At 56.9% G+C, this 15,972-nt stretch overlaps 1 protein-coding gene across 1 annotated transcript; it reads right to left on the reverse strand.

The window, feature by feature from the left end:
* Nucleotides 1-1,235: 1,235 nt before the first annotated feature.
* Nucleotides 1,236-14,977, reverse strand: SH2B2 (SH2B adaptor protein 2). The gene is made up of 8 exons (XM_086475291.1): nucleotides 14,084-14,977; nucleotides 10,996-11,097; nucleotides 6,936-7,027; nucleotides 4,661-4,755; nucleotides 3,913-4,095; nucleotides 3,597-3,790; nucleotides 1,943-2,114; nucleotides 1,236-1,543 (listed from the first exon to the last, which is right to left on the reverse strand). Exons 1-8 carry the CDS (start codon nucleotides 14,942-14,944, stop codon nucleotides 1,236-1,238), a joined length of 2,007 nt encoding a protein of 668 aa, XP_086331417.1. The 5' UTR covers nucleotides 14,945-14,977.
* Nucleotides 14,978-15,972: the final 995 nt, after the last annotated feature.

Raw genomic sequence — 15,972 nt, forward strand, 5'->3', positions numbered from 1 at the left:
ACCATCGCTGGCAGGGTCTTACATCTGCCAGGGGGGGACTTCAGCCCTCGGCAAGGACAATCCTGCCTGTCGCTGCAGTCAGCCTGGCCTGGCTCCTCTGTGTCAGCTGGCTGCACCCCCGTTCCTTTTGCTCTTCCTAGGCATTTCTATTTCTCTAAGGAAAAAAACCAACCCAAACCCTTCACTAGCAGCTACTGAAGCTGTGTAGTGTTTTCATTCAGCACCTGCAGCACAAGGCTGCCTCTCACCTCTGGACGGCCCCTGGCCTCTGTCTTACCCCCTCGCCCCACCCGAGACATCCTGAATGACTAACAACTGACACAAAGTGGGGCTGTTGTCGTATTTTTCAACGTTTGCCTTGAGCCGTGGAAAATATCACCTAGCTGCAGTAGAGAGAAGGCAGAAGGCTGAGCGGAGAAGGCCCTTGCGGAGAGCTTCGGTTTTGAAAAAGCAAGAAAGAAAGGGAGGAAGAAAAGGGTTATCCAGAGACTCTCTGTAGGTCAGTAGAGAGAGGAAGGACGAAGGAACAGAAATGGCAGGACAGCAGGAAAAACATTCCCCAAACGGGATTCATTAAGCTTGGGGAAAAAAAAGCCTTCTCCTGGCAGAGAATGGGAAACACGTGCTCCAGAGGGAGCCTGAAGGCCAGCCTGGATAAACCCTCACACCTCTGCAGCAGTGCCCTCTCGGGCACACGGGTCCACGTGTGTGAGAAAAGCCTCTGCGTGGGGATCTGCCATTTCCATGGTCATCCCAAAATGCCAGAGCCGCTCAGCGGCTGGTTTGTGGGGCGATGCTGCCAGAAGGGATGTTGGCCATGCTGGGCTCTCACCCCAGAGGGAACACGCTGAGGTGCTTTGGCTGGAGGATGGCGCCTGTCACAGCTTGGGGCTGCCATCCCACGATGGGCATCCCCGGGCAGGAGTTGCAGGGAGCCCAGCTCAGCCCTGGGAGAGCTCTTGGTCCGGAGGGAAAGAGAAGAGGCTGCAAGCTCCAAAATGGCACTGACACTTTCAGCCTCCCAAACCACAGCACTGCCCCAGCCTCGGGGCTGGCACCGGGTCCAGCCAGGACATCACCTGCTGCTGACACGGCTCCCAAAAGCAGCAGGGAGTGAGGAGGACATCCCGGCTCGGTTGCTGGTGGTGGCAGGAGGACGTGGCGAGGCTGATGCAGCGGTGAGGAGCACGGGTGCCCCACATCTCCCCACCATCCAGCCCCCGGGCACGGGGGGCTCAGTAGAAGGAGTACTGGTTTTCCACTGCCCGGGTCCGGCTCCGGGCACCGTCAGCCTCGTGGTAGTCCTCGGCACTGGCGGTGGGGGGCTCTGGCCGGTGCTCAGCACTGTCACTGCGGCTCCGGGGGCCTAGGGCACCCTCCAGGCGGTGATAAGTTGCGGGGACAGTGACAGCAGGGGCCACCCCCTCGGCAGGCGGAGGGGCTGGCGGGCCGGTGGGTGCTGTGCTGCAGAAGTAGTGCGGAGGTGGCAGGTCAGCCCGGCAGCCTGGCGGCTGTGGCACAAGGGGTGGTGGGGGGCCGGAATCTGCAAGGGAGACAGGAGCTTGACCCCTCCAGTGCTGCCTGGGGGTTTGGTCCCCCCTCTCCAGCACCTTCCCATGCCTACCTTCTCCATCCTTGACCCTGTCCTTCCCCAACCCTCCTTGCCCGCCCTCTCCCAGCGTAGCAGGAGGCTCCCAGCCCTGCAGACTCTGCTCCTCTCCTGCCCGAGCCAGGGGACCAACACCCACAGCCAGGGACACGCAGGTCACCCCAGCACGGCCCTGCTGCGTGCTCCTCCTTGCCCACCTTGGTGCGTCTCCAGAGACTCGCACACCAGCACGGGCACAACTTTAGGGACGGGGGTGGGGGGGGAATCCCATGCAAGATCCCAGCCCAACCACCAATCCAACCCTCCACATGCAGCCCTGACCCTGGCACTTACCGGGCAGCGGGCTCTGGGCCACCACGTAGCTGCGGAGGGTGATGTCGGCCGCGCCGCCCGACTCGAGGGGGATGGGGTGCGTGTGGAAGTGGCGCAGCATGTCGAAGATGGTCTGGAACCAGAGGTGCTGCACGTGGCACTGCCCGCTCTCGTTCAGCGACAGGCGGAGGTGCTGCAAGGGCGAGGGGCCAGCAGGTGAGCTGGGGATCGCGAGGGTGAGATTCACCCTTGCAGGCAGAAGGAGCCACCTCCGTCAGCCGAGGGAGGTTTGCTTATAACACAGGACTGTTATTTTTTTCTCTGCCTGGCCAGAAGGGTGTCCTGCTGCAGGATTTTCCCTACAAAACTACACTGGCTGCAGCCCCAGGAGAAGTTTGTCCTCTCCTGGTGGTGAACACCGTACAGAAGGAGCCAGAGAAGGGCAGCTAGAGGGGGTTGCAGCTCCAATCCTGGTGACACAGCCCGCCTAGGGAAGCCCACAGCCCGCCTAGGGAAGCCCACAGCCCGCCTAGGGAAGCCCACAGCCCACCTGAACTACTTCTTGCTGGGACAGGTGACAAGACCAGACAGCAATACCTGAATCCCTTGCAGCACGTGCCCTCTGGTAGAAAAGGGACCCAGCAGAAAACTACACGTGGGTTGTTTTTTTTCAGTGCATCTGTGTACTTCAGGACATGAAGTGGACAAGAAGAGGGCAGGGGATGATGCGTCAGGCTATGCTGGGCTCCTGTAAGGCCCTGGGGGTGTTGGTCGGCAGCCGGCTGAACAGGAGCCGGCAGTGTGCCCAGGTGGCCAAGAAGGCCAATGGCATCCTGGCCTGTGTCAGCCATGGTGTGGCCAGCAGGAGCAGGGAGGTGATGGTGCCCCTGTACGCGGCACTGGTGAGGCCGCCCCTCGAATGCTGGGTCCAGTTTTGGGCCCCTCGCTGCAATAAGGACATGGAGGTGCTGGAGCGTGTCCAGGGAAGGGCAGTGAAGCTGGTGAAGGGTCTGGAGAACAGGTCTGATGGGGAGTGGCTGAAGGAACTGGTTGTCTGGAGAAGAGGAGGCTGAGGGGAGACCTTATCGTTCTCTGCAACTACCTGAGAGGAGGCTGTAGTGAGGGGGGGGTTGGTCTCTTCTCCCAAGTAACAAGCGATAGGACAAGAGGAAGTGGCCTCAGGTTGTGACAGGGGAGGTTTAGATTGGACATGAGGACAAACTTCTTCACCGAAAGGGTTGTCAAGCACTGGAACAGGCTGCCCAGGGAAGTGGTGGAGTCACCGTCCCTGGAGGTGTTCACAAACCATGTTGATGTAGCACTTGCAGACAGGGTGTAGTGGGCCTGGGGGTCTTGGGTTGATGGTCGGACCTGATGATCTTTGAGGTCTATTCCAACCGAATGATTCTGAGAGTTAACCTTATGCCCACGTGGCAGGCACTGATCCAGCTGCGAAAGCGCTGAAGGGGCTGGGCAGGGCGCAGAGGGCTCTTGGGGGACAAGGGCAGGTGGTCCCAAGGGACGCCCTGCCGGGCTGCAGCTCCCTGCAGAGCTGCCACATTTGGGGTCACTGCATGGCACCTGCTTGTTTGCAGAGCCCCAGCAGGGTGGGCAGGAGGCCGGGGTGCTGGGCAGGGCTGGCACTCCTATCCAGGGAGCAGCAGAGGACACCCACCTTCGCTTTCCCCTGGAAGTTGAAGGTCAGCACGTACTCCCCCGGCCGCGTTTCGCTCTGCCGGATGACGAACAAGCCGTGGCTCCGGGCTCCCCCGAAGAGCACCAGCTGAGCCGCCTTGATCCTGGAGAGCGTCCCGTGGAACCAAGGGAAGTCGGAGAGGTTGATCTCCGCCTCCGCCTCGCTGTCCTCCCCTGGCCGCAGGGACAGCAGGTTTTAGGGAGCACCCAGACATCGCCCGCTCCCCCCGCTTCCTCCTCTCCCTCCATGCACTCTCAAGAGCAAGGTGCTGGGGCCGCATCCTGCATCTCAGTACCTGCGAGATGCCCACCAGCGGCGGGGGAGGACTCCAGCGTCTGCAGGAAGCTCTCCAGCGGGACGTGGGTGAGCAGCTCCCCCAGGGAGTCCCTGCCCCGGCCGTGGGGTGTGGGGATGGTGGCGGCCGTGGCGGTGTTGTGAGCGCTGGGCAGGGCACATCTGTCCGGGGGCCTGGGCACATCTGGAAGAGAATTTGCAGAGGGATGGGCTCATGGCTCAGCATCACCCACCAGCACTGGACAAGGCTGGAGCTGTCCTGCTCTGAGGGCAACCGCGCTGGAGCACCCCTGGTTTTTGGAGACATGTTGGGGTTAGGTTATGGCTCTGGCCATAGCTTGGGGGACCCCCTTTCAGCCTGTGCTGGGTTTCCTTCCCCCTGGTGTGACAGGGATGGGAGGCACAGATGTGTCCTGGTTGGGCATAGAGATGAGGTGGGGCGGTGCAGGGGGAGGTTGCTCGCTGGAACCCAGAGACCCCAGTGCCTGCAGACAGGGACTTGATTTTCTGTCCGTACTAGGATGTGCAGGAGCAATGTCAATGTCTTCAACAGGGGCAGGCCACCTCCCCGGGGTAGGGGCAAGTGCGAGGAAGAGAAAGGTGATGGACAGAGGAAGATCCATCCCCACAGCACTTGCTTCAGGCTCCTTCTTTTTATCGCTGGCAGGATCTGGCCCCCTCCCAACCAGAGCTGGTACCCAGAGATGCCCACCCTCCCTGGTGGGTGTTTGTTTTTCCCCAGTCCTTACCATCAGCCAGGAACTCGCAGCTGCAGGAGGACACCCTGCCCGGCAGACAGGCTCCCTGCGTGCAGGATGCCAGCTCGATGTCGTCCCCGCTGTCCCTGGGGGGAGAGCACAGAGCAGATGGTCATGCACCAACTGCCACACTGCAGAGACCACCGTGCGTGGCACCTCCACTCACAGGCGTGCCACGGGGACTCAAATTCCGGCTATGAGCCAGGAGCGCAGCCCGATGCTCCTGGCTTCCTCCCGGTGGGGCTGCCACAGACAGAAGCACCCGCAGCATTGAGAGGCAGAGCGGCTGGCAAAACCAACATGGCTTTTTGGGGGTAAGAAACCAGTGTGGGAGGGGTTAAACTCTTGAAAGCCCTCACTACATGAGTCATGCCAGTCAGTCCTGGCTGCAGTATTTTGCTGCAACCTTGTTGGTTTGGATGGAAATCTGTTACCTTGACTTTCAGAGCTCTGCTTTGCAAGACATCCACACACACACGCACACTCCCACCACCGACTTCCACCCAAGGATGATTTTGCTTTCACCCTCTGCAAAGGGAAATACCAACCCACAGGAATTATGTCCCTAAAAGACACCAAAAAAGCAAGCCAGGAGGCCCAGAGCAAGCCAGCGAGCAGGAACAGAGCAAGGAGGGGCTGCAGCAGTGCAGCCCCCACAGAGAGCATCCCTGCTGCCCGACCCCTGCCTGCGCCCTTCAGCACCTTTCTTGTGCAAGCACCCCTACTTGCTCCACAGCCTATTTTTATCCTGGCTGCCGGCAAGAGCCCGGCACTGCCAGAGCTGCCCGCAGCACTCTGCTACTCTTGCTTAATGGTGGCCACGTGGGCCCAGGCAGCGAGGAAGCGGCTGCGTTAGTGGTAACGGCTCACGAGGGAGCTGCTGAATTATTTAGTGGCCAGTAAGTGAATCAGCCATTGGGAGTCATTCAGCTGCAGCCGGTTAAAAACAAGAAGGGAGGAAGGAAACCAAAACCAACGGTGCTTTGCAGAAAAGCCGTCGATGGGCGCTCACACGGCGGCTGCAGCGCGCAGCCCTTGGCAAAAGCATCGGGAGCTGATTGAAAATTCATTCTTGGCACCAAGCGTGTGTGTTGGTGTATTAAACAGCTCATTATTATTTGCTCTGGAGTTCATTATTATTTGCTTTACAGTCACGTCCGGAGGCCAGAGCGCGGCTGCGCTGGGTGCTGAGCAAACATACAAGGGAGGCTGCCAGCAGCGGAGCGAGGGGCTGGTGCAGGGCTGCCGGTGGCTTCTGCAGCGGCTTGAGGCAAACACGGCCGCAGCGCCAGGCTCTGGCTGGAAAACCAGCACCAAAACATGCAGTGGAAAAAAGGGCCGTTTCCCAGCCTCGCCTCCGTCAGCTGCCCAGCCTCAGCGTCAGTTCTTGAATTAGAGATTTTGAAAAACAGCAAAAGGAGCTGAAGGAAAACGGATCAGGAGTGCATTAGTGCACCCCCCCCACCCCCGAGAGATGCAGCCCCCATGGTGACTGACCCTGCAGTGCCCAAACTGCCTCTCTCCAGCAGAAGGGGGCAAAGGCAGCCTGGAGGCAGCTGGAGCCTCTCCAAGCCGCTGTTCCAGGATTGCTCGCGGTTTTCACCTCTACAAGCTTGGGCACCTTGTTTTTCCAAACCTGTGCCAAGAAGGGCAGCGCCAGGGTTTCCCTGGAGCCCAGGGGGCGCCTGGGCTGATCCTGCCTCCCCAGGACCAGGGCTGTCCCAGCCAGCTGAAGGGCAGCAGCACGGGGTGTGCAAACCTCCCTACAGGGTAACGCAATGCATGGGCCGATGAAAGAAAGAAGGAGAAAAAAGAAGTTTTGGCTGAGCTGTTGTGACTCCAATGACAGTGTTAACACCACTGTGACAGAAATGTAAATAAAATGATTTAGCCAGCAGAATCTTAAATATACCACGGATGCTGGACTGGAAAAAAAACATGGAAAACAGCTGAAATATAGTACAAAAACTTCAAGAGGTGGGTGTTAGGGTGTTCCAGTGTTGAGGGCTGCATTCCCAGGCCACCTGCCTCTGGCAGGCTGAGGCAACGTGGAGCAGGAAGGGGTGAGCAAGCAGCCAGTGCGCTGCAAGGCTGCACCTCTGACACACACAAGCTGCTGACTTTGCCTCCAGACTTCTGCTGGTGTGAGTCAGGGACTTTCTGTAATAACCCAAGTAGCAAAACTTGCGTCAGGGGTAATAACCCGTGCTCGGTGGGGAGGGCGGCACAGCAGGGGTGAGCCCGGCTCCTGCCCAGCAAGCCTTACCCGGGGTCGATGCAGTCCTGGATATCGGCCACCCAGGAGTGCTTCTGCAGGGAGTCGATGGTCTCCAGGATGTACTCGGCCCCGTTCTCCACCTGCAGGCAAGGTGGGACAGCGTCAGGGTGCGCCGGGGTCCTGCCACCCACCCCACGGCAAAGCACCCCCATAACCCAGCCAGCCCCCCGCTGCTGTTAAACAGCAACCTCGGTTGAGCAGGAGAGGTTAAGTGCCCCCCACCTCGTCCCAGCAAAGGGGCGCCGAGGGGTGACCCCTAGAGGTGCTTTGGTGTGTTCAAGGGTGACCCCTGACCAAAGCCGGGGCTCGGAGGAAAACCCCCACCCCGCCGTCACCAGCAAATGTATCACAAGGTTTTTCCAGCCTCTGTGGCAAAACCACACCTGGCTGATGGCACCAGGGGTGCCTGGCACTACGCACCGGCATAGACAGCATCCCTTGCTTCTGGGGTGCCTCAGTGTGCCCCAAAAACTAGCTCTGCACAAGTAGAGCAGAAGCCATGCTTCTCTCTGCCCCAAAATCCTGTCAGACCCCTAAACCAGAAGTTTAAAACCTCTCCGCTATTATCTTTTCTGCCTGCTGGTCCATGAGGCTTCTGATTTCTGACTGCCACAGGGTGGGGAAAAAAAAATCCACTTTAACAAGAGAAAAAAAAAAAAAAGGTGAAAAAATCAGGACGCAAAAGAGCCTCCAGAATTGCCAGCCCAAAGGAGCTGAGCCTTTCTGAGGCCAGGGAGGACCCAGAAGCCCCACAGCAACAGCAGAGCCGTGGGTCTCAGAAGCCACACCACACGATGCTGCGTGTTTCTGGCAGGTTTCCCCGCATCCCTCGCTGACCCCTTACACATCGTGTTCCCGAGCTGGTGAAGCAGCCCTGACTCCGGGGGGGTATCACATTGCCAGCCGAGACAACCTCCGAGCAAATTAAATTAATCACAAACAACTGAATCACTGTCCTGAAAATAAGCAGGGCGTGCAGGGAGCGGTGCCGGGCGCCTGGCTGGGGCTGAGCAGCAACCCGCTCCCCTGCTGCAGCCTGGGGCTGTGCACAGGCCATCCTGCCCCGAGCAGAGGTGGAGGGGAGCAGCAACGATCCCCCCGCTCCCCATTTTGTTTAACCAGAGCAAAGGAGCCTCTCTGGCTTTCTCAGGGCGATGCATGAAGCTGGCGTGGGAGACGGGGCTGCTCTCTCACGCAGAGCATGACGGCAAGCGAAGCACGTGCAGGGCTTGGGTATTTTGCAAGTGCCTGCTTGTGCAATGGAAAAAAATGCATGTACTGGGTGTCTGATGGGCAGTGGGGACATACTGCTTGCTAATTTTTAAACAATTGGGCAGAACCTATTCCAGAGTGGCCTCCCCGAACAAGACAGGGGCTTTTCCACCCATCATAACCTGCCAGCATGCGGCACGTTGTGTGCAAAGGTTGAGATAGGGCTTGACACCAGCCCCATACGTAGGAAGGCAGTGGGGAAACCAGAGCACTCTGCTCCCTTTCTTACCCCTTTAATCTGTACCCTGACATTGAGGGGTGCTTCACCCCCGCTGCTAGTCCAGCCAGCAAAGGGGGAATGCAAAAGAGCAGCAGGAAGATGTCCCAGCAAGAAGGGCTGGGGCAAAAATGCAGCTACAAATAATAAAGGGTGTTGGGAAGAGGGGAAAAGCATCCTGTGTGACAGCCGGGAGGGGAGGGCGAAGGCTGGCGGGAGTGGTGGGAGAGGAGAAGCGAGCAGATGGGCTTGATGCTGCGTTCGCTGCCTCGGGTGGCTCAAAGGATCGATTGCAATCGGTTGACCCCGTGGCAGGGTAAGCACTCTGACCAGAACGGGGCAGGAGCAGGGTGGAGGGTACCTGGTAAGTCGGCTGTTTTCAGACCAGCACGGTTTGGAGCGTTCCCTATGGTAATGAAAGAAATGGCTGAAGCAGCTGCAGAGCTGTTAGAGGTGGGAGTGGAGAGAGGATGTCTAGTTCCAGAAGATGGGAACAGGGGAAGCCCAGAGCCCTCCTCCAGCAGCCAGAGAAACCAACACTCCCCAGGCACCCAGAAAGCACCCCATGGCTGAATCCCCCCAGCAGCGATCTGCCGTGACCAAACACTGTCAAACCCATCTGCTCGTGCTCGTGACAGCCCCAGGGACGGGGAGAAGCAGTGTCACATCCTTGGCGTTGGCCGTGCTTCGGACACTGATGTGACACTCCAGCAAGCAGGGCAGCAAGACACCGTGGAGATGAGACTTGTAAGGGGATCTAGAAAACACGACCAGAAGTAGCTGATGAGCCATATTCCAAGAGCAGTTATTGATGGTTAACGAGTTATCGATGGCTAGTGATCAAAGCTGAGGGATGTGCTCCTTCACATCAAGGACTCTCTCTGTGCGTGCTGCTCTTCAGTACTGATTAGGACAAAAGCAAAGCGAGGATGCCTAATCAATTCATGGATGACACCACGTTGCAAGTGTGTTGGAGGATGAGGCGAGAATTCAAATGAACTTGTCAAAGCTGAGAAATGCTCAGTGGAAGAAAAAGCCGAAACCAGCCTCCAGCTCAAGGCCATGGGCGAGCTCTGGGCTCGCACTGATCACCGTGGGCGTCTGGACTGAGGAACTGCAACTCCGGAGTAGTTCTGCAGAAAGCATCGAGGGGTTACACCAGCCCACAAGCTGTGTATGAGTCAACATCACCATCAAGAAAGCAACTGGATCAACTTGGCCTGGATAAAGAGGAAGAAGGAAGGAGAAACAATCCTTCCCATCTGCTCCTGGCCACGGCACCACATATGCTTTGGGGCATTCTCTCTCCAGAGCCCGCAAGGAAAGCGAGGAGGACCTTGGGCTGGTCAGTCTGCAGAGAGGATGACACATGAGGTTGGTCTTCGAGACACAGAAGACAATAGCTGAATTAGCTTCCATGTCCATGGTGGACACTGGCTGCAGCAGAGGTTGAATAGCAAGAAGCCCTTGGGGCAGGGAGGATGCCCTGGAGAAGGTGGCCAGGAGAAGGTGCGGGATGTTTACAAGGAGCCGAGTTTGGTGGAGAGCGATTCCCCATGGGAACGTGTACTGGGGCCAGATGGGCTACCAGGTGCAGGGGCTTTCATGAAGCCAGGTTCAATTTCTTCCCCTCCTCTGCTTTCACAGTTTTCTAAGCTTTTAGGCGGGTTCATTCAGCTGAGAAGCCTGGCCTCTCCATTCTGCCTTTGCCACACACTTTAAGGAGAAGCATTGAGGAGAGGTGTATTTTTAGCAGAGGTAGGACACAGAAATCCTCAAGACACTGGTGTTCCCCCATGTACATGTCCTACCTCCCAGCTGGGCACGTCCAACAGCTCTGATGGAGAGCACAAGTCCATTAGCACGAGCCAGGAGGCACAGTCTCATTAGCTGGAGAGAAACACCGTCTCCCACAACACATCCATCATCACAGCGGCATGTGGCACCCTGAGCTGGGACCCTGTGAGATTCAGTCCCGATCTGCTGTGACAGGCTGCTGCCTTTCGGCAAAGCAGGAGAGCGCGTTAAGCTAATTAATTGCATGATATGGAAAACTCTTCCTGGAGAGAGAGAGAGAGACTTTCACTCTCTGCTTGTGCCTCCAGACTGACATGGGTGGTTGATCCCCAGGGCTTCAGTGGCCCCATACAACCATTCCCATTGCCCCGTGTCAATGAAACGGCCACCACTTGCCACTGATCCGGGGCAGCGGCCATCACAAAACCATGGGCAGCCACACCAAAGAGCGTTTCCCCTTGGAGGTTGTCTCTGGACACTAATTTAACCCGTCTCCTGGTGACATGGAGAAACAAAACCCCATGGTGCAAGCCAGGCAAACAGCTCAATCCCAAAATACCTGGGCATCAGGTGGAGGTTGCATCATTTTGCTGGGGGGGGGGCACAACCTGGGGAGGAGAGGCAGGGATCCTGCAGGGAGCACTGTCGGCACCCCAACTCCAAAAACCAAAGCAATGATCCCCCCGCAGGGACTGAGCATCCTGGATGCGGGTGCAGATGGGGTCCCTGCTGGGCTACGTACTGCGGCCGCCTTGCTCTCACCTTGAGGACGAAGGTGTTGTCTTTGTCGGGCATCTCCAACGGCATGGTGGTGCGGACCTCGATGATGGCTGACAGCGGGATGCTCACCTTGGGTTTGGAAGCCTGGGAAAACAAACAAAAACACAAGCATTAAAAGAAATCGATAAATAAAACAAAGTCACTCAATTGAATCAAACTCTCCCGGGGGAGGATGCAGCGGGGCTCTCAGAGGCAAGATCACGGCTCAGGCTGCACAGTTATTACGGGGGGAAAAAAAAGCATTGATTTCCTTCATGTGCCTGATAACTCCAAGCTCTTTTAATTAAACCAAGAGGAGGCCCGGTGGAAGATAGGGAGGTTAGTGCATTTAACTGCCAAACCTCTTCCTTGCTCCAGCACAGGCTGACATGCCAAGCTCTGCCAAGACCACTTGTTTCTCTCCTTTAGAAACCCTCTCCTGATGGAGACGTGCTACCTGATGGGGAACGCTTCCGATGCGGAAAGCAGCTCAGGAAGATGCCCCGTTTATCCATCGCGGGAGCGGCATTTCAATCGAGAAGCTCCGACGCAGCAGCCTTAGCCATGCAGAGAATTTTAATTACTCCAAAATAAAGAAAAATTAATTTCCCCCAGGGCCCCCAGCACCCACTGGAACCTTGATAGGGGGGCCAGGACCCAGTGCCTCCCACTCAAAGTCTCTGCTGAGCAACAAATTCCCCAGATCGTTGTTTTAATTATAACAAATCCCCCCAAAGGAGCCTGCGGAGTGGCTCCCCTCCGGGGGCTCTGGGATTCGGAGCATTGTGGCTGCTGAAAGCAGCGATTTAGTCACCGAAACCTGTGCCTGGTGCCTTGGGTGCATGGGGTGGGACGAGGCCGGCGATGAGTGCTGCAGGTTACCAACAAGGGGATCAGTTCCCATTTTTTGGGGGAGAAAAAAAGAAATAAATCCAAGACAGACAGGAACTGCTTTTTCCCCTTCAGGACGTTTCGTTTCCGCCAGCCCCGGGTGCCTATGCAGGGCTCAGCCCTGTCCTGGGGAAATTTTCCATCTTGGTGTTTGCACTGGAGAAGGTCAGAAAGGAGGAGGCAGCTGCTTCAAAAGGAAAGCAAATAGGGTGTAAATTCACCCGTGAGCCAGAGAAGGGTCTTCTCTGGGAGGGCTCTTCCCTTTAAAGATAAGACCACAGTTTTTGTAGGGCCTGCAGACAAACTAATCTGTGGGCTGCTGAAGCAAAAAGATGTTTTCCTCCAGCTGTGCCAGACTGGTGCCACTTTTACAGCCGAATCATTTGCCAGATGGAAAGCAAGATGGGATGAGGGGAGAAAGATGTAAACCAAAGCAGGGTGTGATTATAACAGAAGAGCAGACAATGTTCATAAAAGTTGCCATAAAATAATTTCAAAATTGATTTTGAGAGGCAAGTCAAGATGTGCTAAAAAAAAAATAAAATTCCTCTATAAGAGCTCTCTTAAATGTTTTAAGAGCAGCAGTTGTTCCATTTTAACTGAGTTTATTGCCCCTTTGGTGCAGCCGATGCGCCAGCGCTGCTCCATGCAGCCCGCACCCACCGACTTCACCGGATCCTCCGTGCGTCGCACCATGGACACAGCAGTTTCCTTCCAGTGGGGTCCTGTGTGGTCCCTGGGCTAAGGAAGTCCCTGCACCAGCTACCAGCGATGCACACCATCCGTCCCAGTGCTGAGCCGCTCTCTCTAGAGAGGCACTTGAGTTTAAACTCGTGTTTGATACGTTATCAGGAAAGATGGGACAGTTCGGAAGGAGGCATGGACTAACACCGACAGTGCCAAGGCTCATTTTGACCTCAGAAAAATAGAAAATGCTTTTTAAAAATATGAACTATCCTGCTGTCTCTGTGTGGATCCATCCTGCCACCAAGCTGAGGGTTACGGAGGGTTCAGAGAACAAGTGAGCGGCAGCCCTGGGCACGTGCTGGTGATAGGGCTCACGTTGGCCCAGCTTTGCTACAAGGGACTGAAACATGAGTTTCAGTCTGGCTTATTGTTTGCCCTGTGCTCTTCAGAGAGGAGCACACGCCGTGCAGACGAGGCACAATCACGGCGTTGGCACAGGCGAGGGTTTGGCAGGGCAACGCATCCCTTCGCTCGGCCCAGGAGCAAAGGCAGTCCTGTGGCGAGGAGGAGACTGAAGGTCTCGTAACCCACATTTCTTGAGCAAACGGCTCCGCCACTCAGCCTTTTACCCCAGGAAAACAGGGACACGGTTTCCCTGCATCGCATGCTGGGGGGACGTGTGTGAGGAGGGGAGGAAGGATGCGCCGAGGACACACTGCAACAAAAATTGGCTCCTGCTTTTGAAGCTGTCATTGAAGTTACAGAAGAAGAACAGTTGCAGGCAAGGAAAAGTGATATCGTGGGTAATCATCAGTGCTCCTCTGCCCAGGAGGGTGCATAGCTGGGGCTGTCTGGGAGGAGAGTTCCAAAACCCACGCACAGCAGTGATGCTCCAGCCCCAGGGGACATCACTGGCATCTTCTGTCCCCATCACTGGGGGGTGGCCTTGCAGGTGCAAAATTATTTCAAATGAATTATTATTTTTTTAAAAGAAAAAACCAAACCAAAACAAACGTGCTTTTAGAAAGTGGACTAGTGACCCTCTGAGATCTAAAGTACAAAGCCCAGGCAGCGATCCCAGCCATACTGCTGCAGCACAAACCACCAGTCAACCACATGTTGGGAACCACTCTTCAACATGTTGGGAAGAGAAAAAACTCACTGGACGGCCTGGACACCTCATGTCTTGATGGGGGAATGAGCTTTTCCACCAAGATTGCTGATATTTGAGGGCCAAAGGACCAGGCACAGGCTTCAGCATCTCTCCCAAGGGCTGTGGGAAGGAGGGGGCTAAGCTCTGGTGAACAGCAGCAATTGAGGCTTGCGGGTTGGATGCGTTTCAACCCCATTGTCCTGTCCATTTGCATCTCAGCCACACAGCACCAAATCTCCCTCCAGACCAGAGCTGGATTTCATCCCAGCTCAGCAGGGGAAATAAGAAAAACCTCAAGCAAAGCCAAACTGCTGCTTGAATTGCTCAGAAAAACAAAACCAGAGAAAAGCCAGGACTTACCTTTGGAGGGACATAAAACTCGAGAAGGAACCTCTCTCCTTCCACCTTCACTGCTTTCCGGAGCAGGAGGCGGCACTTCTGCCACTGCGAGCTCCCCACACAGTTCGTGTCGTCGGCCACCATGTAGCGCAGCGTCCCCTCCCTCTGGATGTCCACCAGCTCCACCTTGGAGGAGGGCACCTTGGACAGGCGCAGCTTGTGGGTCCATTTCTCCCGCGGGTCGCCGGGCTCCTTGCCCCCAGCCGACCATGGCTCCCTCTCAGCTCTCCGGCCGCCCGGGGCAGCCTCGGCGCCTGGCTCTGGAGAGGACTTGCGATGCCACATCTCCTTCATACCATCCACCACACACAAGCTCATGTTCCTCAAGGAGAAGCCTTTCTTGAACTTGGGTTTGGTGGCAGCGTGGATGGAGACATCCTCTGAGCTGCGGGACTGGCCGTAGGAGGACACCTTGCGTGCCTGCGCCTGCTGCGCGGGGCTCAGGTACCGTCCAGCACCCAACGGGGTGTCCATGCTGTCCAGGGACTCGGTAGACGTCTCCTCCTTCCTCGGGGTGACCTCACGCCCGTAGGGGACGTGGCAGTTCTGCAGCCCCACGAAGGGCACAATGTTGTACTTGGTGGGGGAGTCGGACACAAACACCCGGCTGACCTCCAGGCTGAAGATGTCCAAGAAGTTGGCGGCGAAATGGTGGGAGAAGGAGGTCTCTGCACCAGGGGTGTCGTAGTGGGGATTCTCCTTCAGGAACTGGCAGAACTTCTGGGCGAAGTCGACGGCGGCCGCCTGGGCATGCAGCTCGCAGAACTCCCTCCAGTCAGGGAGCTGGGAGGAGGGCTCCTGGCACAGGGCATCGCCGTTCATGGCTGCCCCATTCCACCTGCCGGCGGGCTGCGGAGGCAAGGGAACAGCGTAAGCACGGGCAGGGACACGGGCAAGGCCACTGGCAACCCACCCTGTGCGGCCATGCCCCCCCCCCCCCAAACAGGGATCTCCCCCCCCCACAATGTAGGAGCAGGTTTGCAGCCCCGGTGCAAAGGGAAACTCCGTGGGAAAGTGGTTTTCTGCTGTTCCCCCTCCACCTTGTACGCTGGAGAAAAATCTTGGCCCTGGCAGCAGCCATAAATTGTACTTACTTTACAATTATGACCATGCAAAAGCATTATTGATTTCTCATAAAACCGCTAAGGAGTCCCCGACCGGAGGAGCCCAGGGGGATTTGCCTTCAGGATTTCTCTTGCCTGTGTGTTCTGCTTGGGCATGGCAGCAGCTCTCCCACGGGCTGAGGCAGCACTGGCTGCACCAGGGGGGCCCGCACAGGCACACAGAGCAGCACCCTTCCCTCCACACCCAGCAGCTGGTCCTTCTCCTCCTCCATCCATATTTTTGCCCTGATTCTTTGCCACATCAATTTGGGGTTGGTTTTTTTGTTTTTTGTTTTTTGTTTTTTTTTTTTGGAGAGACACGGATCTTGCTGCTCTGGCTGGCAAAGATGAGCCTGATATGCTCCACCAGAGCTGCTCATTCCCATGCTTTACAGCCCAGACCCTCTTCAGCTGGGTGACATCCCACCTGGAGCAGGTACTGCTCTAATGTCCCCCCAGCCATGGCTGAGCCCTCCCTGTCTGGTCACATCTCCGTCAGACCAAGCCGAGCGGGAGCTCAGCCCCTGCCCCTGCCCCTCACCCTCCCTGCTAAGCATCAGGCCCTGTGGCATAATGGAGAACCCCAGGACCCTTGGCAGAGGCCGACGAGTAGGTTGGGGACAGGAGAAAAAAACCCAAAGCCAGAACCCAGGAGCCCACCAGAAGCTGAAGGGAGCTGAAGACCAGACCCGCACCCCCACAGGAAAAGCACTGCTTTGCCCGACCTCCACATCGGTCCCTCACCCA

The sequence above is a fragment of the Leptosomus discolor genome, chromosome 18 (genome assembly GCF_034619465.1).
Source record: "Leptosomus discolor isolate bLepDis1 chromosome 18, bLepDis1.hap2, whole genome shotgun sequence".
NCBI classification, from domain to species: domain Eukaryota; kingdom Metazoa; phylum Chordata; class Aves; order Leptosomiformes; family Leptosomidae; genus Leptosomus; species Leptosomus discolor.

Bases quoted from the DNA above. Each gene is read 5' to 3' on its own strand.
- SH2B2 (XM_086475291.1), bottom strand. From the start codon at position 14,944: ATGAACGGCGATGCCCTGTGCCAGGAGCCCTCCTCCCAGCTCCCTGAC. The intron at 4,756-6,935 runs GTAAGGCTTGCT...CTCTCCCCCCAG, and splicing joins CAGGACTGCATCGACCCCGG to GGACAGCGGGGACGACATCG. The intron at 1,544-1,942 runs GTAAGTGCCAGG...TCTCCCTTGCAG, and splicing joins GGCCCAGAGCCCGCTGCCCG to ATTCCGGCCCCCCACCACCC.